We start from the raw sequence: 23,396 nt of genomic DNA on the forward strand, positions 1-23,396 counted from the left end.
TTTAAGAGTATTATATTCCTTTGTGGGACTGATGTGCTTTGGGACTAGGGACAACATTTGCTTTAGTTTAGCATGTTGCCTATCTTAAGAAATTATATCAGGGTTATCTTTTAAATGACTTAACACAAAAGAAACATGTTGAATGTACTAATCCTCAAAGAAGTATCAATAATAAAATTTTGCAATCCTCAACTGAACTGGTGATCCTTTGTCTATTTGCTATCTCTATGGACTCACCCTTGGATTAGTTTCCATTTGATCATGGAGCCTGGGAATTTCATTTGGCTGCACAGTTAGTAATGGGACTAAAAGTTGTCCTAAGTGTGGAACTTTGGTTCTTCCTAATTCCATCTTTGCTTCCCTTGAGCTGGCATCTATCTCTTGTGACTGTGAATGTAGGCATAATGGAAACCAGGCTGAATTTAAGTTTTTCAGTTTCAGATTGTAGAAGCATATAGTTAACTCTAGATATCTTGTACCAACACTATTTTTTAAGTATATTTTGTGGCTTTCACTAAGGAGCTTTAATATTTCTGTCATTTTCATCTAGGATAGAAAATGTGGATTAGTAACCCTCTGTGCCTACTATATCTAGTATTTCTTTTTTATCTAGTCCAAAAAGAATTGCTTCTGAAATAGTTCCATGATTTACATTAGTAACTGAATAATTTATTTTCCTTATAATCTTGTAAATTGACATTTTTCTTACTTCACTTCAAGAATAAAAACTTGAAACTGGCAAAAGCAGCTTAGAAACGACAGGTTGGTTGCGTCCGATCCAAATGTAGAGTGCTGTTTTCCTTCAGTTTTGGCAGAAAGCCTCAGGACGGTGAGTAACCAAGGGAGTAGGGCCAAAGTTTGGGGTTTTGCAGGCTGTAGGTCTGCTTCAGTGACTGCTACACCACAGCCATGAGAAAGCATCGGTGCAAAGTTTGTAAACAAGTGAGTATGCTGTGTTCTAATAAAACTTGAGTTCTCACTCATTGGAGTGTTTGGTTTTTCTTCCCCTCTAGCACCTGAAATGTAAAATAGCATGCTAATTCTTAAGGTCTGTAAATTCTCCTGACTTGACCTCCCCCTAGCAGTGTTGGCTTACATTTTACTCGTTCTAAAACTACATGTGTTATACCCACTGCAACCTACTCTCTCCCCGCCCTTTTTCTTCCTCCAAAAATGTTACTGTCCCTCAGGTAAGGATTAGAGAACAGATCTGTGATGTAAGTTGCCTTCTTCCTTTAATGGTGAAGTTACATATTAACTGAACATTATCAAACCCAGTGGTTTTCATGTAGGAAGTTAAGGAATGTCTTCACATTCACAATTTCTCAAATCACTTTTTATAATTTATTTTGAGGGGAAGAAAATTGATGGATCTCTCATCCACTTGTTCCTTCTGAGTACTCCCAACTGGGTCTTGTGTGAGTAGCTCGCACCATGTACTTGAGCCATTACGTGCTGCCTCCCAGGGTGCACGTTAAAAGGAAGGTGAACTTGTCGTCTCAGCCAGGTCTTGCACACAGGCATTCCAAACGGATGCAGGCATCCCAAGCAATGTCTTAATTTATAAGATACTGGATCCATATGTTCATTTTTAAAAAGTAACCTTTGTTTACAAAGTGAAGTACAACCTTTGCTCATTAAGCCTTCTAAATATGTGCATTACACACGTGATGGCTGTGCATGGCTCTCTTAAAATCAGCATTGTTGCTTGGCAGCACCTCTGGTAACTTCGTAGATCTGTTCCATTTGTCATAATTCAATTCTAAATTGATACTAGTTTCTTAAATTGTGCAGCACACATCTTGCCATCATCATTTTGGTTGTACAGTTTGTCCAAGTGTTTCTGTTGATTATATTGCTGGAAGTAGGACTGTTGATTATACATGCTTTTTTTTTTTTTAGAATGACTTTATTTGAAAAGCAAAGATATCCATTTACTGAACCACTCTCCTAAGCTGGGGCTGGGCCAGTATGAAATTAATAGCCAGAACAATCTGCACTTGGGCTGGCAGGTGCTGAAGGCCTCGAGCCATTTGCTGCTGCTCCTGCAGATGCTCTAACAGGGAGCTAGGTGAGTGGATCAACAAGTGTTGCTGGCAGTGACCTAACCCACTGTGCAGCACTGGTCCCTGTACATGTGCATAGATGCTGCAGGTCAGTTTCTGCAACCAGGTTTTACCTGAATATAATTTTTAGTGAGTTTAGTGGCTAGGCTATAACTTGACTGCATTCCCTCTGCTGCTCTTGATACAGCTGGCTACTTCCTATAAAGGTTGAATTCCAGTTACTTGGTCAAAAGTCATTTTAAAAGCTGTTCCATGTTGATATCCCAGTACGTCTGGCTAAAATAGCTGTACCAATCAGTTGAATAAGTTTGATTAGAAACAGACTTCCCACACCATCATTAATGTCTGATCCTTCTGAGAAGTAACAACAGTAAGATTGGAGTGGCTTGTCTGGTGTCTGAATTCACAGAATTAAAATATTGGATTTCTGAAGCCATACAAAAGTGAACTCAAAATCAAAAAAAGATACGGAACCATAAGTGTTTGCTGTAATGTCTTAAGCCTTAGAGCTTGCTTATCTGATTGCTAGAATTAAGCCAGTTGTACTAGCCAGAGCTAGGGCCCAAGCTGCTTTTGAAGCTGCATTTTAAGTCTCGAGTATATGTATTTAGTGGTGATCCTTTTTAGAAAGTTTGAGGGCCAGCATGGTGACAGTGCAGGCTAGTAGTCTTCTACCCTTTGGTATTCCGGCTTCTGTTCATGTCCTGGTTCCTCCACTCTGATCCAGCTTTGTATGCTTACAGCTTGGGAAAGCAACAGCAAATGGCCCAAGTCCTTGGGACCCTGTGCCCATCCGGGACACAAGAGGTTCCTGGCTGCCAGCTTCAGATCAGCTCAGCCTTTGCAGCCATTTGGGTAACAAAACAGCAGGTGAGGGAGTGGACGATCTCAGTAAAAGCTGCCTTTCAAAAAAAATTGAAGCGCAGAGCAGTCAGAGATCTTCGATTAGTTGATTCCCCAAATGCCTGTGCAGGTGAAAGCCAGGAGCCTAGTTACCCACTCAGGTCTGATGTGGGTGGCAGGAACACAGGAACTTGAGACAGCACCTACTGCTGTTCTCCAGTTGGAAAGGCGGATATAGAGAGGAAGATCCTCTGTCCGATGATTCACTCCCCAGGCGTCCGCAACGCTGGAGCTGAGCCAATCCGAAGCCAGGAGCCTCTTCCGGGTCTCCCACGCGGGTGCAGGGTCCCAAAGCCTTGGGCCGTCCTCGACTGCTTTCCCGGGCCACAGGCAGGGAGCTGGAAGGGAAGCGGGGCTGCCAGGATTAGAACCGGCGCCCATATGGGATCCCAGGCGTGCAAGGCGAGGACCTTAACCACTGCGCCACCGCACCGGGCCCAAGGCAATAGGTTAACAGGTATGAAAAGTCTTAGCTACTGGTAGATAGAGTTGGAACATAGAAAAGTTGGCTAGGAACTTATTTTGGAATAAGTAGAATCATTGTAGCTATAACATTTATTTAAAAACGTAATCGTTAATTAGCAAGTGTTTGACTTGCCCTATAAAATGCTTAGAGATCTGTTCAATGTTTTTAGATGGTATTAGAAATTGTCATGTTTTCCCTCCAATCCCAGTAAAAGATCATCTGAATTTTGCAACTTTTGGGTCATTCCCCAAATGGTTGGTCCAAAACTGGGAGCTGGGATGTCTCTCTGGTCTCCCATGTATGTGCAGAGCTCAACCAAGACTTTGTGCCATTTTCTGCTGCCCAGAGCCTTTGGGACATGAACCAGCACTCCAGGTGGAGGACCAGCCTGCTCTGCCATTACACCAGCCCCTGAATTTGGCTGTACTTGCTGTATTTTGAAAAATGATTTGTGCCTAGCCACTTACCCTTTAAAATAAAGCATCTGAAGGATTCTAGAGTTGAATTTTTTAAGGAAAGTCAGATTTTCCCTGGAAATCAGGTTTACAGAGAGGAGAGACAGAGAAGGGTCTTCCATCTATTGGTTCACTCTCCAAGCAGCTGTAATGGCCAGAGTGAGGTGATCCAAAGCCAGGACCCAGGAGCTTCTTCCAGATTTCCCACGCAAACACAGGGTTCCAAGGCTTTGGGCCATCCTCTGCTGCCCTCCCAGGCCACAAGCAGAGAGCTGGATGGGATGTGGAGCAGCCACACAAACTGGCACCCATACGGGATCCCGGAGGATGCAAGGTAAGGACCTGGGGTACCAGGCTATAGTGCCAGGCCCTAGAGTTCTTTATCATAAAATAATGCAGCAGGGATAAAAATAGCAATAGTTAAGGTAACCACAGCAATTTAAGACTGGTGCAAAGATGGATGTGATTGGGAATAGTGACACCACTTAGTGGCAGACAGCTCAGCTTAACCCAGTTTCTAGAAAAGTTCCTGTGTGAAGCAGAAATGTACTTTTCAGTGAGATGTGTATCACCCTGCGCCTGCTGTAACTAATGCAGTGTAATCTGTGGCTGAGGACGCAATGGCAGGTCTGAGCTCCCCCTGGATACTCACTGGATTTTCCCATTTCAGAAGGCTGAGTATAAAAAAGACAAAGCAAAGATCATCTCCGTTTTTATTGAGGTTTCCAAATATATATATATATAAAAAAGATTCTTACACCAATTATCTCAAATGAGACCATGCAAAGCAATTCAGTGTGTACAACAATCATTTCTCCCCTTCGGTTTTGCTTTATACAATAGCACGAGACAAAATTGGGTGGCAGGTACCTGGTTGGAAAATGTCATGTTTACAAAAAAGACATGCAGGACAGTTTATACTTTGTGTGCAAGTCACTTTACACTGCATACTTCTGTGTTGTATTTAGGAGGCACATGGAACTAAAATTCTTAGCTGCCCGATTTTATTCAACTATCCCACAGATAAGCACAGAGACGGTCCCAGCACTGCAAGCTATGCAGGGCTGCGATAGTAGACACTATTGTTATTCTTAGTAGATTCAACTTATAGTCTGAAAATGTTGGCTGTTTCTCCTAACAGAAATAAATCTCCTTCGGGCCTTTCCTCTGATTTTGCTGGACTGCATTCCACAAAAGTTGGGTGGGAACCCCTCCTGGGAAATTTGGAGTGTGGAAGCATGTTAGAATTCTGTTAATTTCTTGTTAATTGCATAGACTACAGACAGTTGATTTGCTAAATGGCACTGAAGAAAATCCTGACCCAAGTGGTACTGTTAGTCCATAGGTTTCTGACTGAAGAAAATTATACAACAATATTTATAGGCTAACGTTAAAGAGATGGTTGGCATTAACACTGTACATATTTTACATGTCAAATACATAGTTGAGTTTATAAAATAAGCTCATGCATTATTACCTCTAAGAATATCATGTACAAGATAACCCCCCAGTATTTGTGACAGCATTTCATGTGGAAGCAGTTTTATATACAAAAGTAATCCAGTTTCTTTGCTGTGGTAAGTATATAACTTAAAATTTCAGCGATCACTCAGAAAAAAAATATTAGCCCACTGAAGATTGATAGAAAGTCAATTTGTGAGATTTTAAATTAAAAAAAAAAAAACACCCAGAATACATAACTCTGTACAAAGAAAAATATAAAAATCCTGGATGATCATGTTTGATCACACTACATAATTTAGGATGAAGTGTATTACTGGTTACAAGTTTTTTTTAACAGCGTTAATTTGGGAACTAATGTTTATACTTTGCTGCATTTATGGCACAAGATCTCATTTTGTGATGGCACCAATTTAAGTGTAGGAAGGTTATTTCTAGCAGCAGTTACATTTTAAAAGGTCACCAACTGGTAGAGCAAATATTTCAACTATCCTATACTCACCAGTTACTATATTTACAAAAGGCTAAAGTCTACAGAGAAGTGATCTTTCTCCCCAGGCTTTTCCTCTCCCTTTGATTTCTGAGTTGGTGGGGGAAGTGCGGGCGTCTCGGAGGACAAGGTACTCAGGTGTTCTAGATGGCCTGTTTTAACTGAACTCTGCCAGGTTCCAGTGCCACAAGTTAGCTGTACGTGAAACAGTACCCTTTGACAACCTAGAAAAGATGAGCTCTCCTGGGGTGCCTCAGCAGTCATGGTGTGTAAGAGCAGAATAGCAGGAAGGCCATTTTCTTGTGCAAGAGGAGCCTGCTATCCCTCTAGTAACCATGAAGAATTAACTGAAGGGGTGTTGTGAAACTTAAACCATGTTTAATAGCAATTTGCATTCAGGGAAATGGTAGTTTTGAGTTATTCTGTTCAAAGACTGGAAAGGGAAATGGCAACTGAGCATGCTAAGGAGTCCAATCAATAGTTTCTGTGATGCTCTAATCACACATGCTCTGAGTGCGGAAAGTGATGCTTCATGGGGAACTGCCCTTGGGTGAGATGGGGGGACAGATGAGCTGGCAAGCCCCCGCCCGAGATAAGCCAATTATCAAAAGTTAGCAGGCCAAACACATAGCCCGTTTATGAATTAGAAGTTTGGAGTTCATAAAACAAGTTTTAGGATGAATGGATTTCTTTAATATTAAAAAAAATTGTTTTGAATATGTTAGTGATATGAATAAGAAAAAAATGCAGAAAGCAGGTAATACACCTAATCATTTGAAATGATAAACCAGTTATGTGTCAAATGGACAAAAAAAACTTAAGGTAACGTGGGGGTGGGGCATAATTAAGGCATCTAAACAAATTCCCGCATGGCTTTGGCTTATTAAAATATTTTACACTATCTCTTTAAAAAAAATATCTTAAGCATCTGAAAAACATGCAAATTGTTTGAAAACCCTGTATGGCAAATTCAGACAGTTTGCAAGCGTCATTCAGATGTTTGCCAAGGAAAAAACAAAACTTCTCCCCATAAGACTGCACATGGCGGGAGAGGTCTGCCCAGCTTTCTTTATCTTAGACCAGAGGGAACCCCGGGGGTCTGTGCAGCATTTACAAACAAGGTGTTACTATCTGGAAGAGAAGGGACTGTGGAATTTCCATTGGACGGAGAACAGCCCAGCTTGAGTTTTTCCAGATATTCTGCATGAACTGGTTTATGACACTGGAGAACTTTGATTGCATCTTCCACTTTGAACCACTCTCTTTTTCTTCCTAGAGAACAATATGACATTGGTTATTATACAATTTGAAACCAGCTAAAAATGTTTACTTTCATCTACTTAGAACATAAAGCAAGAAAGAGCCAAGTCTTCCATCTACATCTAATATTTTACTCCCCAGATGTCCACAGCCAGAAGCTCTGAAGTCCATCCGGTCTCCATTTGAACAGCCTTCTAGGATGCACTGGCAGGAAGCCAGATGGAAGTGATGTGGGGACTCAAACTGAAATCCCATTATAAGATGCAGTGTCCTAGGTTACTACACAATTCCTACCATGAAGTAAGTAAGTTGTAACTTATCAATAATGTTCCCCACACTTGATGGCTTTCAAGAAGAAATGGCTTAGGAAATAGGCTTCAGAATTCTCCCCTTCTCTGCTTAGCATTTAAATATCTGGAAAATTTAAGATGGATATGCACATATGTAGTATATGAATTCATAGAATTCAGGTACCTAAAGGAATAAGAACTTACCTATATTAACAGAATCTTCCCAGTCTTCTAGTATTTCAGTGACTGTAAGAACATACACATATGTTCTGTGCTTCCGGTCTTGGTTCTGCTTGAATATAAAAAGCAAGCATGTCAATCTACAGGAGCTAGCCATGTCTTGAGCTCACACTCACAGCATGCTCAGTGTATTGTCCAGCAGCAGTGAGTTTACACAAAGACAGAAGCCTTGGAGCTTTACCGCCATTGCTGGTGAAATCTACAGAGCAATGCTCTTAGAGTCTGTCAATGTGCCCATAAGGCATGACCCTACTGATCCAGTTACATCTCTCAGTAAATGACTTTTGACAGACATGAGTCAACTTGGCTTCGTGTGAAGTTTAAAATGCTAATATTTAGCAGTTCCCAGGTGAAGCTCCACAGAGCCAAATCTGATACTATCCAGCTTAGGGTTGTTTTTGGAATATTCTATGTCTTACATATTTTATTATCCATATTGAAACTAGTACCTAGCTTTGTTTAGGTTAAAAACAAAACATGTGCTGGCCTTAAGATGAAGCCCCCTACCCTACTGCCAAAAAAATATTTCTAGGTTTGGCAAAACAATATATTCCACTACAATCACAAGTTCATTAAGATCACCATGATAAGGCCTGACACAGTGGCCTTGAATGAGCCAGAATCCCATATGGGCGCCGGTTCTAGTCCTGGCAGCTCCATTTCCCATCTGGCTCCCTGCCTGTGGCCTGGGAAAGCAGTCAAGGACGGCCCAAAGCCTTGGGACCTGCACCCACATGGGAGACTTGGAGGAACTTCCTGGCTCCTGGCTTTGGATTGGCACAGCACCAGCCGTTGCGGTCACTTGGGGAGTGAATCATTGGACGGAAGATCTTCCTCTCTGACTGTCTTCCTCTCTCTATATCTGACTTTACTATAATAACATAAATCTTTAAAAAAGAACATGGCAAGATTTCCTTGAGAGGGAGAGGCAGAAAGACAGATCTTCCATTCTCTGGTTCACTCCTCAAATGGCCAAAAGTGCCAGGCTGAACCTAGAAACTTTATCTGGGTCTCCTGCATGAGTATTATATCCAAGTATTTGGGCCGGCTTCTGCTGCTTTGCCAGGCCATTAGCTGGGAGCATCAGACTTGAACTGGGACACGAGATGCCGGCATTACAGCTATGCCATAGACCTGGCCCCTGCATACAGCATTTGTAAAGCTCTTAGTACTGTTAGTTTCCAGTATGACCAGGAGATGGTGCTGTATAACTAGACAAGGCGAGCAGGGAATTCCTGAACAATCTGAAGTTTATACTAATTACTATATTTGGTGAGAATCATCAGTTCTACCTATTGCTGTATGATTGGTGTTGAGGATTAAAGTTTCTAAGGTTAAGCCAGAGATGGAGCTAACCCTTCAATTTTTATCTTGACAAAAGGAAATTCGCTATTTCTCTATTATGCTATTTATTTGGTAGTAAATCTCTGAGAGTGAGTTCTCCCTACCTGAAATTGAGCACCTATTATTTTCAGATTTCATCCCTAGAAATACCATTCTGCCCCCAACAATACCCAATCCATAGTCCTAATGCTCTACCTTTGTGCCAGCATCCCAGATGGGTGCCAGTTTATGTCCTGGCCACTGCACTTACCCAGCTCTCTGCTAATGGCCTGGGAAAACGGTGAAGGATCCCACTCAATGTGCAGCTGTCTCTCCACTCTTTTTTCCAGGCCATAAGTAGGGAGCTGGAAGGGAAGTGGAGCAGCCAGGACATGAACCAGCTGCCATGCAGGACGCCAGGGCTTGAGGGTGGATGACTAGGCAGATGAGCCACCATGCCAACCCCCAAAAATCTTTAAAAAATATTATATATATATATATATATATATATATATACAGATACTATCTAATGTTACATGCAGAAGCCAGTGGATTCATAGAGAATCCGACAGACCTAAGCCCCAAGTGACGGATGGTTCACCTCCTAGTTTATAGTACAGTATACCAAGAAATGACTGCTTCAGTTCCAGTGTGTTGTCAAAATTACTACCATATTCCCCATAACTGAAGCTCTATCAGTAAGTCATGTGGCTTTCTACTACCTTCTTCCCGATCATGACTAACCTGCTCCTAACAGATTATCTGGCTGGGTAGGAAGAAATTTTGTTATAAGTAAAATGAAGATTACTTTTGTAACTCACCTCAAATACACCCAGGAGTCTGCCCAATTTTCCTTTGACTCCAGCCTATTAAAAAAATGATGAAATATAAAATATCCACATTTTTGTAACACAATTTACATCTGAATGTCATTTCAATTTTTGAATCTAAATACAGCACAGGCCTTCTCATACCAAGCCATTTTTCCACTGTGTGTCAAAATTTTATCATCTGTGATTTTCCATAAAACACCTCACATATCACACGCAACTTCCTATTGATTGGACTTACTATCATTTTTGCCCCCTGGGTGGCACATAATAGCTTCAGTACCTGGGTCCCTGCCTCTCACACTCAAGACCCAGACTGACACAAACTGCATGTATGAAAACAAGACTTTCCTATGAAAGTACATTCTCTACTTTAAAAAGAAAAACTTATGTGAGGACCTGGCATGGTGGCCTAGCTAGTTCTTGTCTTGCAAGCACTGGGATCCCATATGGGGGTGCCAGTTCTAATCCCGGCAGCACCCCTCTTTCCATCCAGTTCCCTGCTTGTAGCCTGGGGAAGCAATCGAGGATGGCTCTAAGCCTTAGGACGCTGCACCTGTGCTGGAGACCCAGAAGAGACTCCTGGCTCATGGCTTTGCAACAGTGATGCTGTTCCGGCCACTTGGGGAGTGAATCATCAGATGGAAGATCTTTCTCTCTCTCTCTTTGTATCCTCTCTATATATCTTTCCAATAAAAATCTTTTAATTTTTAACTTTGAGATAGACACAGATAGGACAGCTTGCTCTTAACCCACTGATGGACTCCCCACATGCCCAGCAGGCCGTGAGAGGTTGAGATGAAGTGAGGAACCAGGAAGTTAATCGCCAGTGGGTGGCAGAAGCCCATTGCCACTGCCTCCTGGAATCTAAATTAGTAGGAAGCTGGAGTTATCAGGCAGAGGCATGAAAATTCTCAGGGTTAGTACAGTGGTGGAGAGGTTTAAGCCACCACCTTCAATGCAAGCATCCCAAAGGGGCACCCAGCTGCTGCACTTCTGCTCCAGCTCCCTGCAGCACTAAGTACTTGGGCCCTGCACCCAAATGAGGTGCCAGGATGAAGCTCCTAACTTCCCTCTGGCCACTGTGGCCAGCTGGGGAGCAAGCTAGCAGGTGGATGCTCTTCCCACCTTTCCTTCCAACTCTAACCTTCAAATACATAAACATAACAACAAAGAGCCCAGATACTCAGATATGGCTTATAGTCATCTCAACTGGTAACTGTACAGGCCTCTGTATTGTAACTATATTGTGCCTCTCCCCACTTAGAAACCCAGCTTTCTCTATGGCTCAGGGCAGAGACTCCTTCCACTGCAGTCTTCATTAGTCAGGCCTAATTAAAAGAACCGCCACTTCAGTGTGTCCTCCAAGTCTATCACATACCAACAAACCAGGGCATGCTCTTTCCTCTAGCTTCCCCCAGGAAGCTGCTCACCCTGCAAGATCCAGCTTTACGAAAATGTTCCTTTTTGGGCCCTCAAAGCCTATGAGAAAACTGTAGCATTTACTTCCTATTTACACGAAAACTATGGTTCAATAACTCTGGCAGTTACTTTATGCTTTGTTTAGCATGAATGCTAAGAGCAAGTTCTGCTATCAACCATGTGAAAGCCAGCAGGATGTGTTTCCCTACATTAGAATGTATCAGCTTACTGAGCTTTAAGACAGGTAAAATCAAAGCTGCTTGCTTACTCACTGTGCATTCTTGTTTAGTGCAATCTTATTTTGCCATGAGATAAGGTCATCATATCTAATTAACAGGAAGTTACATGTTATTACAATTCTGGGGATCTTCCATATGAACTTTAGCTCCATTTTACCAAGAATAAAACCCATTTAGCAAAGTGCTAACTATAATCACATGCTTAGAGTCTCCACTAGATAACACAGAATTCCTATGACCTGCCAGTCTTCATAACAAATGCCTTATAAGTGAGCCTCAGTCAACTGTTGTAGGACCCCAAGCAAAATTTCTGGGACAGAAGCAACCACTTACCTCCTCATAGACCTCCCTCACGGCGGCGCCGCCAGGCTCCTCCTCCGGCTCCATCCCTCCTCCCGGCACAATCCACTGGTCCGGGTAACGACTGCTGCTCACCAACAGCACCTGCAAGGTGGATCCGTTCCGTCAACTGCAGACCTCCAGTCTGGGGAACAGCATTCCCAACCTGCCCAAGTGCTCATTCTAGATTATCCCAGTGTATTAGGGGTACATGTGATACCACACAAAAAAGCAGTTGACAACCTTCTATTATAGTCTTTTGGGAATGAGAATTCAACACTGGGGCTGGAATCATAGTGGAGCAGGTTAAGCAATTTGCAAGCAGTGTCAACATCACACGCAGGCTCCTGTTCCAGTCCTGCTTGCTTCGCTTCCAATCCATCTCCCTGCTAATGGCTTGGGAAAGCGGTGGAAAATAGCTCCAAATGTTTAGGGCCCTGTACCCATGGTCTCCTGGCTTTAGTCTGGCCTAGACCTGCCCAGTGCTGCCTTTTAGGGTGTGAAGCAACAGGTGTTAGTCCGTAACTACCTTTCAAAGAACTGTTAAAACATTCAACATCACTGCAGTCACTTTACTGAATCATGCCGTACCTAAAGTAGTCATTTAACTATCAGGTTCAATTAGCAAAATTCCCATTCTTCCATTTATCAACAAAGGATAAAGGCAGACTGCAAAAACTGGGGGTCTGGGCCAGGATCCCACATGGGTGCTTGGGACAGTCTTGCTTTACCGCAGGCACCAAGACTAGTGATTACAAATAAGCTTACAGCCGTAGGCAGGACACCTTGCTCCGGTACCTGCAAAGTTTAAGAAAACCTTAAACTTTGTAAGGTAATGAATGTAAAAACTAGGGAAATGATCAGAAAGCTGTTACTGAGGACAGAACACTTATTTTTATGCTTATACTCGGTAGAGCAAAGCTTGCTTCATGTTCCAAACCCATCTAAATTGAGCACAACTTGCTCCATCTTACCAACAGGCAGTTGTAATTTAAGATTCAGAGCAGAATTAGCAAAACTTCAGCCCCCCAGCCCCCCCCCGCAGGTTTTTGTTAAAGATTTATTTATTTTTATTGGAATGCCAGATATACAGAGAGGAGACAGAAAGGAAGATCTTCTGTCCAATGGTTTGCTCCCCAAGCGGCCACAATTGTGAGAGCTGAGCCAATCGAAGCCAGGAACCTCCTTCAGGTCTCCCATGTGGGTGCAGGGTCCCAAGGTTTTGGGCCGTCCTCGACTGCTTTTCCAGGCCACAAGCAGGGAGCTGGATGGGAAGTGGAGCTGCCGGGATTAGAATGGCACCCATATGGGATCCTGGCACATTCAAGGTGTGAACTTTTGTCGCTAGGCCCTCGTGCCTGGCTCAGCCCCCCCAGTTTTTGCTATTACAGTTAGGTAAAATTCAAATTGCAGTGTCCACGGCTCCTTTATGATTGAGACTCTCACACATTCTCTTACATTCTGTCCCCATGCCTGGCTGCAGCCGGGCCGCAGGAGCAGCAGTGAGCAGCTGCGACAGACCACAGGGCCCACAAGGCCTAGATGATGATTAAGACATAAAGAGTACAAATTCATTCACAATTTAAACAATAACAACAAGATCCCAACAACCAACTGTTGTCATCACAAATAATGTGCAGGCTAACTACTTACAGTACTCAACAGTAATTGTAAATCCATTTTATAAGTGAAAAATTGGGCTACACTGTTAAATTCATTTGTATTAAAGAAAAAGATTGATGTTTATGAAAGAATTCAATCTTGATAAAGCTGTCAGGAACTCACCCTTCCCAACTACAAAGTTTAGACTAACAGCAGTCCAGCAACTCCCTTTGTCAAGAGGCCAAGCTGGAAGATAAGGTGCTAACCTCTGCAGGTTACTGTTTTAGTAGAAAGGCACACCTTTGCCTATGGACACAGCCTATCTCAGCACTGACTAATGCCTGAGGGGTCAGCACTGTGTATTTAAAAAAAAAATTTTTTTATTGGAATGTCAGATATACAGAGAGGAGGAGAGTCAGAGAGGAAGATCTTCTGTCCTGTTTCACTTCCCAAGTGGCCACAACAGCTGGATTAGTGCTGACCGAAAGCTGGGAGCCACGAGCTCTTCCGGGTCTCCCACATGGGTGCAGGGTCCCAAGGCTTTGGGCCATCCTCGACTGCTTTCCCAGGCCATAGGCAGGGAGCTGGATGGGAAATGTGGTCATCGGGATTAGAACTGAAGCCCATATGGATTCTGGTGCGTGCAAGGCAAGGACTTTAACCACTTCGCTATTGCGCCAGGCCCCTGTTTCTCTCATTCTCGAAGTGGAGCAGAATTCATAGCCTCCATTAGTATCAATGGCAAATCCAGAGAAAGCCCTGGAAGCTAGCAACAGTTGACAAAGCCATAGCTGAAATAATAGAGGCTGCGTTGCAGGGTTTAAATGAGTGCAACCACAGCAATTTTAGTAAAGGTGGTCTCAAATGTGGCCTTTATTGGGAAATAGGGAAGAAGCAGGGTGGGGCTGGTGTTGTGGCACAGTGAGTACAGCTGCCTCCAGCATCCTGTATGGGTACTGGCTGGAGCCCTGCCTCCTCCACTTCTAATGCAGCTCCCTGTTAACATGTCTGGGAAAACAATGCAAGATGGCTCAAGTGCTTGGGCAAATTTTAGAGTGAACAAGCTGACTGAAAGATTCTCTCATTCAAATAAATGAGCATTACAAACACAAGAACGAGCGAGAAAAAAGAAACACTCCCTGAGTGACTTGTGCATGGAAAAAAAAAAAAAAAAAGAGCCGGGCAAGCAAATTTAACCAGTATCAGAAGACACTAATTTGAATTTGAAAGTATCTGTACCATAAACAAAATGTATTCCTGCTTTGATACATTACAGTAATGTCTAACAGGTTGCCTTTAAATGATGCTGGCCCAGGCAGGCAGGCACTCATTAGCTTTCTGCTCTGACCGACCAAAGCTGAATCAATTCACCAAGAATTAAGCCTGCTCCCAATTATGCTAGTTGTTACTTGCTTTATCATTACTGAGACTGAATGACGAAAATGGGGCAGCAAAGAATGTATGAGAAGACCACGGGGTCGTAGGCTGATTAAAAAGTGCTACCAAGCGAAGTATGAGCAAGACAACTCTAACCGATTGGAAACAGGAAATAAAACCAGAATGAACCAGAGAGTCTTTATGTAAGTTCTGTAAGTTCAAATTCTGTTTTAAATAAAATGAAAATGCAAACCAAATTTTAGAACTTAACGGAAGCTTTCTGATGATCCAACACAGGCAGCCGTCACCATGTGTAAGCAGCTATTGGTTCTCTCTGCAGTCAGTGGTTAGGGACAACCTGGGTTTGTAGGCCTGCAGCATGAAATTCTTACACAGTTCTCTCATTAAACAACTCCCTTGATTAGCTTCATAATGGGCCAGGTGGCTAACCACTGCAGGAGTGCATCCTCTTTTAGTAAACAGGGAGTTTCAAAACCATCCGAACTCAAAAAATATTTTGAGTTTCGAAAAAAATGAAATTCAAAGTGTCAATGTATCTAGGTCAATGACAATTATGATCCCATTTCTCCAAGACAGCTAAATTACATTAGGCTAATCATGTAAAAAAAAAAAAAAAGTATAATCTGTGCCTACTTTTCTGAATTGGCATTTCAGCTTCACACTTAAAACCAATGTCAATTTGTGACTAAACTTCTCTTCCACAGTAACATGAAGTTCCTGAGTGGCTTCAGTACTAATTTAAAACTACTTGAGACTCACAAAGACAAATCATGTAATATTTGCACAAATGAATTAGCCTAATCTTAGGTTTCATGCAATAGTCTATGGACTTTCCAAAAAGATCAAATTGGGTCAAATCATTAACTTCATCTTTCTGGGAAATTGATCAACTTCAATTTCTCCTTCCGTACTTGTCTACTCATTTGGTTTGTTTTCTTATCTGCCACTAACACCACCTGTCCTGAGCACTGCTCCTTGGGCTTCTCATGCCTTTTTTTATTCTATTTTGATGATCTTTACATTATTGTTCCTGTGCTTTTTGAGCCTCTGGCCCTGCACTATCAGATGCATCATATAGCTTCAAACACATCACTCCAAAATGACTAATTTATATGGTCTGGTACTAACTGATGTAGAACTACTAGCCCAAGAAAATGATTAGATTGTACAGATTTGAAAATCGGCGCATTTCATTAAGTACTTGCTTATTCACCTCAAGTACTTCCGCTCAGGAGTTTGAATGAGGTCAAGGTCACATCTGGCGAGGGGGGGGGGGAGGAGAGGGTGGGATCAAGAAACCCAAGAACTGAGGGACAGCACTCCACAGACCCAATAAGATAGGACTATGGCACAGGTTTGCCAGGGTGAAAAAAGTGCACCTGATGGGAGAACTAGGCAGTCCCGCAATGAGCAGGGTCCCATCAACACATGGGAAAAGACTTCAGGCACTCAAACCAAGCCCAGCACTAACCTTGCACAGAAGACAGAGTTGCTATCACTTTGATGGATGTCTGTGTCCCCTAGCATCCCACACCTCTGCTGTTTCAGAGGCGCACTGCACTATTGCAAATACATGATACTGGATGCTTACGCTTATTTGGTAACTTCAGTATTGTGACCACTTCTCTGCCCCCAAAATAGTTTTATTTGTTGAAAAAGCTCAGGATTCTAAATGAAGTGAAATGGTGAGTATAAGGGGCACTGTGGTGCCATGTTATAATTCCAAATCTATCAAGAAATCAAAAAGAATTCAGTCTTTTTTAAAAGTCACTTGGAATTTACTGAAGATAAAGATTCAATCCAGATTTTCCTGGAATATATATTTTAAGAGTAATTACTAAAGCAATTTATGTTTAAGAATATTTCTTGTCTTGTACCTTCCAGAAATACATGGGTGCCAGTTCGTGTCCTGGCTGCTCCACGTCCCATCCAGCCCCCTGCTTCTGGGAAAGCAGCTGAGGATGGCCCAAAGCCTTGGGACCCTGCACCTTCGTGGGAGACTGGGAAGAGGCTCCTGGCCCCTAGCTCTGGCCCTTCAGCCACATGGGGAGTGAACTAGCGGATGGAAGATCTTTTCCTTTGTATCTCCTTCTCCGTAAATCTGCCTTTCCAGTAAATAAATAAACCTTTGACATGTCTAACATGTAGCCAACAACTGAAACTTTGTTTCTTGTGCTGAACTTCTGGGAAGTTCTCTAGTGTTATCAATGTTCTTTCCACCTTCAGCTACAATGTGACTGCTTTGTGCCCCAAGGAGGCAGGCCTGAAGGTTATCTGCAGCAGCAGCTTATTTGTTTTGATGAAGCCACCGAGTCACATCAACAGCAAACATGATACCTGTTTCTCTGGCAATTATCTAGATTTCAAATTAGGGACAGCTTGCTCCTGATCCCCTCTAAAAATACGGGAAGAACCTACATCCGCAGGTCATTATTATCTGCAAAGTATCATTATTCAGTTTCCCTCCTGCCGGCATAGTAACAACAGCCCCTGCCGGCATAGTAACAACAGCCGTGGAAACATTTCTATGACCATTCCCAACCTTCTAGATTGGTAAATTCCATGTTAATTAAAGGCTGCAGAAGGAGTCAGCGCCCGCTCTCACCTGAGCCCACCTGGCTGCCTTCACCTGAGCATCCCTCCATCAGGCCCCTTTTCCTCAGGTCTGAGACACCTAGCAGAATAAAACATTCCTGGCGGGCACTGTGGAAGTATCATTTCTTAAACTGGTTTTCTTTCTTCCTAGACAGCCAATGTTTCAAAAGATACAGGAGTGTTTACCTGGAACTAGCCCTGGGTCCTACAGATGTAGGTCTGTCTGTGAAGTGGACTGACCTACTGTATTGATTCCATCCCTCTCTTATCCAAAAGATCCTCGAGATCCTCGTAGGATGTGGAATCAGCTCTATTGGTTGCCCACAAGTTGCCATTTGCATTCTGCTTTTGCACTCAGGACTGCAGAGTAAGCCTGCCCTAGGAAGAAAACTAACCCACTTCTGTGCCAGAGGTGAGAGCAGCACAGCCAGCAGAACTCTCCAAGTAATAACTAAGTTTATAATAAATTTCTTTTGGGAGATGTAGCTATTTAGAAGTAATTTTTGGGATCCAGCGCTGTGGCCTAGCAGCTAAAGTCCTCACCTTGAATGTACCAGAATCCCATATGGGCACCAGTTCTAATCCCGGCAGCACCCCCTTCCCATCCCGCTCCCTGCTTGTGGCCTCGGGAAGCAGTCGAGGACAGCCTAAAGCCTTGGGACCCTGCACCCGTGTGGGAGACCTGGAGGAAGTTCCTGGCTCCTGGCTTCGGATCAGCACAGCACCAGCTCTGGCAGTCACTTGGGGAGTGAATTATCAGACGGAAGAGCTTCCTGTCTGTCTCTCCTCCTCTCTGTATATATCTGCCTTTCCAATAAAAATAACTCTTAGAAAAAAAGAAGTAATTTTTGAGCTGTTTCATGAACCAAAATATTACAAATGGCTAAAACTTACTTCTGCAGTTTAACTGTTTAATAGGAATTTAGCCAAAATTGAGCAAGAACATAAAACATAAAACATAAAAAACAACTTTAAAAGGTTATGTTACAATAGCAGGATGCAAACGAACCATTACCTATTGCTATTTGAAGCAGCTACTTACTGCTATTTTAAGCAAACTGGGACTACTTTTCGGGCTACAATTCACTCTGCTAAATCACGATTTAAGTCAGTCGAGGCTATGTGGGATCGGCAGCTGGGCGGATTATCAATAATACTAGGTCTGGCCGATCACAACTCGCAATGTTTTGAAGTAAAGATTTTTCATAAGGCACGAAAAAAAAAAAAAACCAGATGCAAAATTCTGTTTAAACAGCTGGTCTAGCAGTCCAAGAAACCGTTCGTTAGCAACAGATGAGGACACTGGTGACACTTCCTTGTATTGAAGAAAAGCGGCTACCCTTGGAGGTGCCACACTATACACCTGAAATTGTCCGAATGCCAGTAGCGATCTCACTGTACTGATTACCTCGTACCAGAACGGTCACTCTTGGGAAGAGCTTTGTTCTTAGAGCTCTAGGTTTAGCTTTATGCTTTGAGACTATGTTGCTACCAGGTCTTGGTTCTGGTTAGACTTTGTTGGCAGACTTTAAGACTATAGAGGACCCAGCCCCTGCAAAAAGTCCCCTGCGAGGCCAGCCCTTTGGCCTGATTTGTTAATGCCTGTCTTGCAACTGTGCTGGATTCCACCCAGGATGTAGTTATTTCTACTTTTCCAATTGGCAGCCCTCTTTTGCTGCCAGATCACTCAAGCCTCAATGACCTCTAAAATGCAAATGTTCTTAAACTGAGTTCCTTTCTTGCCTGGCAGCTTCTCCTCTTACACTAAGGTGCTCTGTGTTTTCCAATCATTACCTGTTCGATGCCATCCAAAACTGCAAGTCTGCTGGGCCACACCTGCTCAGTTCCTCCTCTCAGACTCACTGAAACCCAATCTCAAATGAATGACTCATTGGAGTTGAACCTGAGGATCTGACAACACTCCATCCTACTGTATTTCCCTTCCCACCAAGCATATCTAACTACCCACCTCTACACCACCATTTCAGGGAAAAAGCCTGAGCAGCTGGGATTCTTCATCCCTCCATCTCCTGTTCAAATCATCGCGTATGCAAGAATGTCCAACAGAACCCATTTCTGCTTGCTTCTGTTTAAAGGTACTGTCATCTTTCAACACACAAAGGCACACCACCCTGGCTACCCTGGAAGTTCAACTGCCAAAAGCAGAGTGGTTCCCAACAGAAATAACCAGGCGGAGAACCGAGTCAAATAAACACTGCATCCAGAAACTGCATCCAGAAACAAAGGATGTGCACACAAAAATATGTGCCAGCTTCTGTGGCCTGAGGACAAATCACTCCGGCTGTGTATCTTCCCACACATATGCTAATGCCCGTTTACCTCAGAGGGCAGGAAAAAAAAAACCCAAACGGGTAGGAATATAAGAGAAGATAGCCTCTGCTTTTAGAACAAGCCGTTCTAAAGCAAGGACTTCCTGAGAACTTGCCAGGGAGAGCCAGCTCTGCACAGCTTCTTGGTGTCAAGCAGCAATTACTCTCTGAATTGACACTGTGAACATTTCATCCTCAAGCCAAACATACTAAGTCTTCCAGCCTCACCACTGGTGTTGGCAACTCAGCAGAGGGAAGCATTCCTTACCTCTCCGCTGGAAAATGGCTAAGATATCCAGAAAGTTAATAGAGTTTATTCTGTAGTGACCAGGTCATAGAGCCTCAACTCCACACCACCATAGAAATGAGGACTCGGAAGAGCTAAGCCGGATGTCAAAGCTGGAATTCCACAACTGGAATTCCCTCAAGGCATATCCTGACAAGCCACTCAACCTGGTTTCTCAATTCACAGGTTCAGATTCTCAGTTTTACATAATGGATTCCTTCAACAGTCTCCAACCCTACTTGCTCCTTCATCTCCTTGTATGTCATGCTTCAACTATAGGCTATGAAGTTAACACTAATAAGCCGTTTCTCTGCTACCCTAATTCCCACAGCCCTGGCCACACTTTGCTTTATCCTATACTCAACAAGGATTGCTTCATCTTCAATCCCTAGACTGTTTGATAAAGCTTGAATTTCTGGGGCCAGCACTGTGGCTCAGCTAATCTTCCAACTTCAAGCACCAGCATCCCAAAGGGTAACTGGTTCATTTCCCAACTGCTCCACTTCTAATTCACCTCTCTGCTTATGGTCTGGTAAAGCAGGAGGATGAGCCAAAGGCTTGGGATTCTACACTCACGTGGGATTCCACAAAGAAGCTCCTGACTCTCAGCTTTGTTTTTTTATTTTGTTTTATAAAAATTTATTTATTTTTATTGGAAAGGCAGAAGGCAATATGGAGAGAAAGATCTTCCATCTGTTGGTTTACTCCAAGTGGCTGCAACAGTCAGAGCTGAGCCGATCCAAAACCAGGAGCTTTTTCCAGGTCTCCCATGCGGGTGCAGGGTCCCAAGGTTTTGGGCCATCCTCTCTGCTGCTTTCCCAGGTAGGGAGCTGGATGGGAGGTGGAGCACAAACTGGGACCCACGTGAAATCCCAGTGCATGCAAGGCAAGGACTTTAGCCACAAAGCTACTGCACTGGGATGGATCAGCTTTGGATCAGCTCAGCTCTGGCCATTGTAGTCATTTTGGAGAGTGAACCAGCGGATGAAGATCTCTGTAGATCTGCCTTTCAAGTAAAAATAAATAAATCCTTTTTAAAAAGATAAGCTTATTAAGATAACAATACAAACAACAAGAACCAAATGCTTGAATTTCCACGCCCTTATCATGGCAGCACTTCAAAGTCAACCTCTTCCAGCAAGGCTTCCAACACAGACACTCAAAATCTCATTCAGCAGATTGCTAAGGGCCATGCCAAGTGCCTGGGAGCAGGAGTAGGAACTGGCCCTTTATTGACAATCTAGGCTGAGCACTTAGGCTGTGTAACTGTCTCCTCATCTACAGAAATGGGAACAACCAGCGCCACAGGCACACAGATGTACAGCGCTAGCTCTCTGTCTCAGCCCTGAGCCCTTCGGAAGAGCCTGAGCTATCTCCATCCCTCCTGGCAATCTTGACAATCCTGTGTATTTAAAGTTTGCTGGGCTCTGCCGCAGCCCTCCTCTCCAAGGGCTTACAACTTTCTTTTTGGTAGAACGCACTTCATGCGTGTGACTCTGGAAATGTTAACCTTTCCCCTCCCCGGCAGGTACTAGCTCTCTAGAGTAACAAGACCGTCTCTGCGAGGACTTGGGCTCTGGCAAACTCCCACAGACTCTTCTAAGCTGCAGGGCTTGGGGACTCTTCATAAACAGAAAACAAGACTAGCGTACCAAGAGCACACCTTCCCAGCACGTGACTCCTGTGAGAACAACCGCCTGTGAGTGTGTATACACCATGTCACACTGCTCACTACGGGCACGGCAACACGGAAGCCCTCAGCACTCCCTTCGCCGCCTTCAGCCTGGTATTGTACTGGACCCAGTTACAGAAGCAGAACGCAGCCTGCGAGATTTCCCCCGATCTAACCATTTTAGGAGTGGCAATGAGAAAAAGATTCTCATCGGCTCCCAGTGACCATGACTGTTCTACGCAAATTTCAAACCTTGAGCCATTTAAAAATTAACCAGGTATCCAGTATCAACGCAGCGCCGATGGGTAAATGGCAGCACCACAAGACGGCCGGCCTGCTGCTTTCCAATGTCGAGCCAAATACCAAAGTCCAGAAACCCTGACAGCGCGAGAGCTCCAGTTTACTGCCGGAAAATGCCACCTTTCCTCTCCCCTTTGGCCTTACTCCATTTTTCACTAACCATCTCTCTGCATTCGGAAAACTTCGAGAGAAACCCGTTTCCATTAGCATATACAGAATCATGCCAACTGCTCACGAGATAATGAGCCCATTCAAAACGCGAAATCGACCAAGAAAAATGGAAAAGCAGCACAGGGGCCCGGGACTGCAACGCTCACTCCATTGCTACCCTTTCTGTTCGCACTCGAGGTTCAATTCACACGTTCAAGATGGTGACTCCTCCCGGAGACCCACAGCGCCCGGGACCTGCCCAGGGCCGGGGGGCCGTCACCACCTCCCGTCCTCGCGAGGGGCCCAGATGGGGAGCGCCGGCCTGGGCGAGCCCCTTTGTCTGCTCCACCAACCGAGCCAGAGAGGAAGGAAGAAGGGAGGGAGCGAGGCAGGGGAGGGGAGGAGAAGGGAGGAGAGCGACTCCCTCCCGGCCCCGGCCGCCAGACCGAGACCGGGCGGGGAGGTGGAGAGGAGGACCGGCCGCCCGGCCGCCCGGCCGCCCCGCCGCGGGTAGCGTGCGCGCCAGCCGCCCTCACCTCGTCCTCCTGCTCGCTCCGGAAGCACAGGCACGCCGCCCGCTTCTTGAAACCCTCGCGGTCATAGGTCCGCGTCTGGTTGGGCTTGAACTTCATCATAGAGGCGCGATCCTGCTGCTGCTGCTGCTGCTGCTGCTGCTGCTGCTGCTCCTGCTGCTGCTCCGGCCGCCACCCCGCCGGGGAGTTAGGGCCGAGGCTGGATAGGGGCGCGGAGACGCCGGGGCGCGCTGACAGGCCGGTCCGTCCCGGAGCCCGCGGCTCGGCCGTTTCGACTCGGTGCGGGAGGTGAGCGCCGGTCACTGCAGTCCAGGGCCCGGGAGGGAAGCGCCGCCTCTGCCCGGACGTCTGCCGCTCTCCATGGAGCCCCGCCGTCCGCTCGCCTCCACTCCTTCCCGCCGCCGCCACCAGGGGAAGAGCCGGGCTCCCGGAGCTCACCACGCGGAGGCAGTTGCGAAGAACCGCGCAGACCGAGCAGTAGCACCGACACAGCTGCGCGCCACCCCCACCTCCGCCCGTATTTAAGGCCGGCCCACCCTGGCACCACCCCCCTGCGCGCGCCCTTCCGCGCGCGCCTCTGCGCCTGCGTGCCCAGACCGTTGCGCCGGGTCGAGGCGGGGCCGCGCGCGCTTCGGGGGGCGGGAGCGCCTCCGGGCTGGGGGCTCGGGCCGGGTGGGAGGGACGGTGACTGGGTGGGACCCCGAGATCGCCTTCCTCCCGGTCCGTAAACCCAGCCCCCGCCTCCC

General features: G+C 44.9%; 1 protein-coding gene across 2 annotated transcripts; it reads right to left on the reverse strand.

Annotated features, from left to right (window-relative positions):
* Positions 1-4,589: 4,589 nt before the first annotated feature.
* NUDT4 (nudix hydrolase 4) lies at positions 4,590-23,152 on the reverse strand. Of its 2 annotated transcripts, none has more exons than XM_040980871.1 (5): positions 22,654-23,152; positions 11,779-11,889; positions 9,776-9,820; positions 7,596-7,680; positions 4,590-7,113 (listed from the first exon to the last, which is right to left on the reverse strand). In XM_040980871.1, exons 1-5 carry the CDS (start codon positions 22,750-22,752, stop codon positions 6,911-6,913), a joined length of 543 nt encoding a protein of 180 aa, XP_040836805.1. In that variant the 5' UTR covers positions 22,753-23,152; the 3' UTR covers positions 4,590-6,910. The 2 variants fall into 2 exon arrangements, with proteins under 2 accessions (XP_040836805.1, XP_040836798.1); XM_040980864.1 differs by having other exon boundaries at positions 7,596-7,683.
* Positions 23,153-23,396: the final 244 nt, after the last annotated feature.

Source organism: Ochotona curzoniae, unplaced genomic scaffold (assembly GCF_017591425.1).
Source record: "Ochotona curzoniae isolate NIBS_2020 unplaced genomic scaffold, NIBS_Ocur_1.0 contig_1014, whole genome shotgun sequence".
Lineage (NCBI taxonomy): Eukaryota > Metazoa > Chordata > Mammalia > Lagomorpha > Ochotonidae > Ochotona > Ochotona curzoniae.

What these genes read in the sequence shown, in the direction of transcription:
- NUDT4 (XM_040980864.1), bottom strand. Translation starts at nt 22,752, where the DNA reads ATGATGAAGTTCAAGCCCAACCAGACGCGGACCTATGACCGCGAGGGT. An exon ending in GGAGCGAGCAGGAGGACGAG is followed by an intron (nt 11,890 to 22,653) that starts GTGAGGGCGGCT and finishes TCCACCTTGCAG; the next exon opens with GTGCTGTTGGTGAGCAGCAG. An exon ending in GGAAGATTCTGTTAATATAG is followed by an intron (nt 7,114 to 7,595) that starts GTAAGTTCTTAT and finishes ATTGTTCTCTAG; the next exon opens with GAAGAAAAAGAGAGTGGTTC.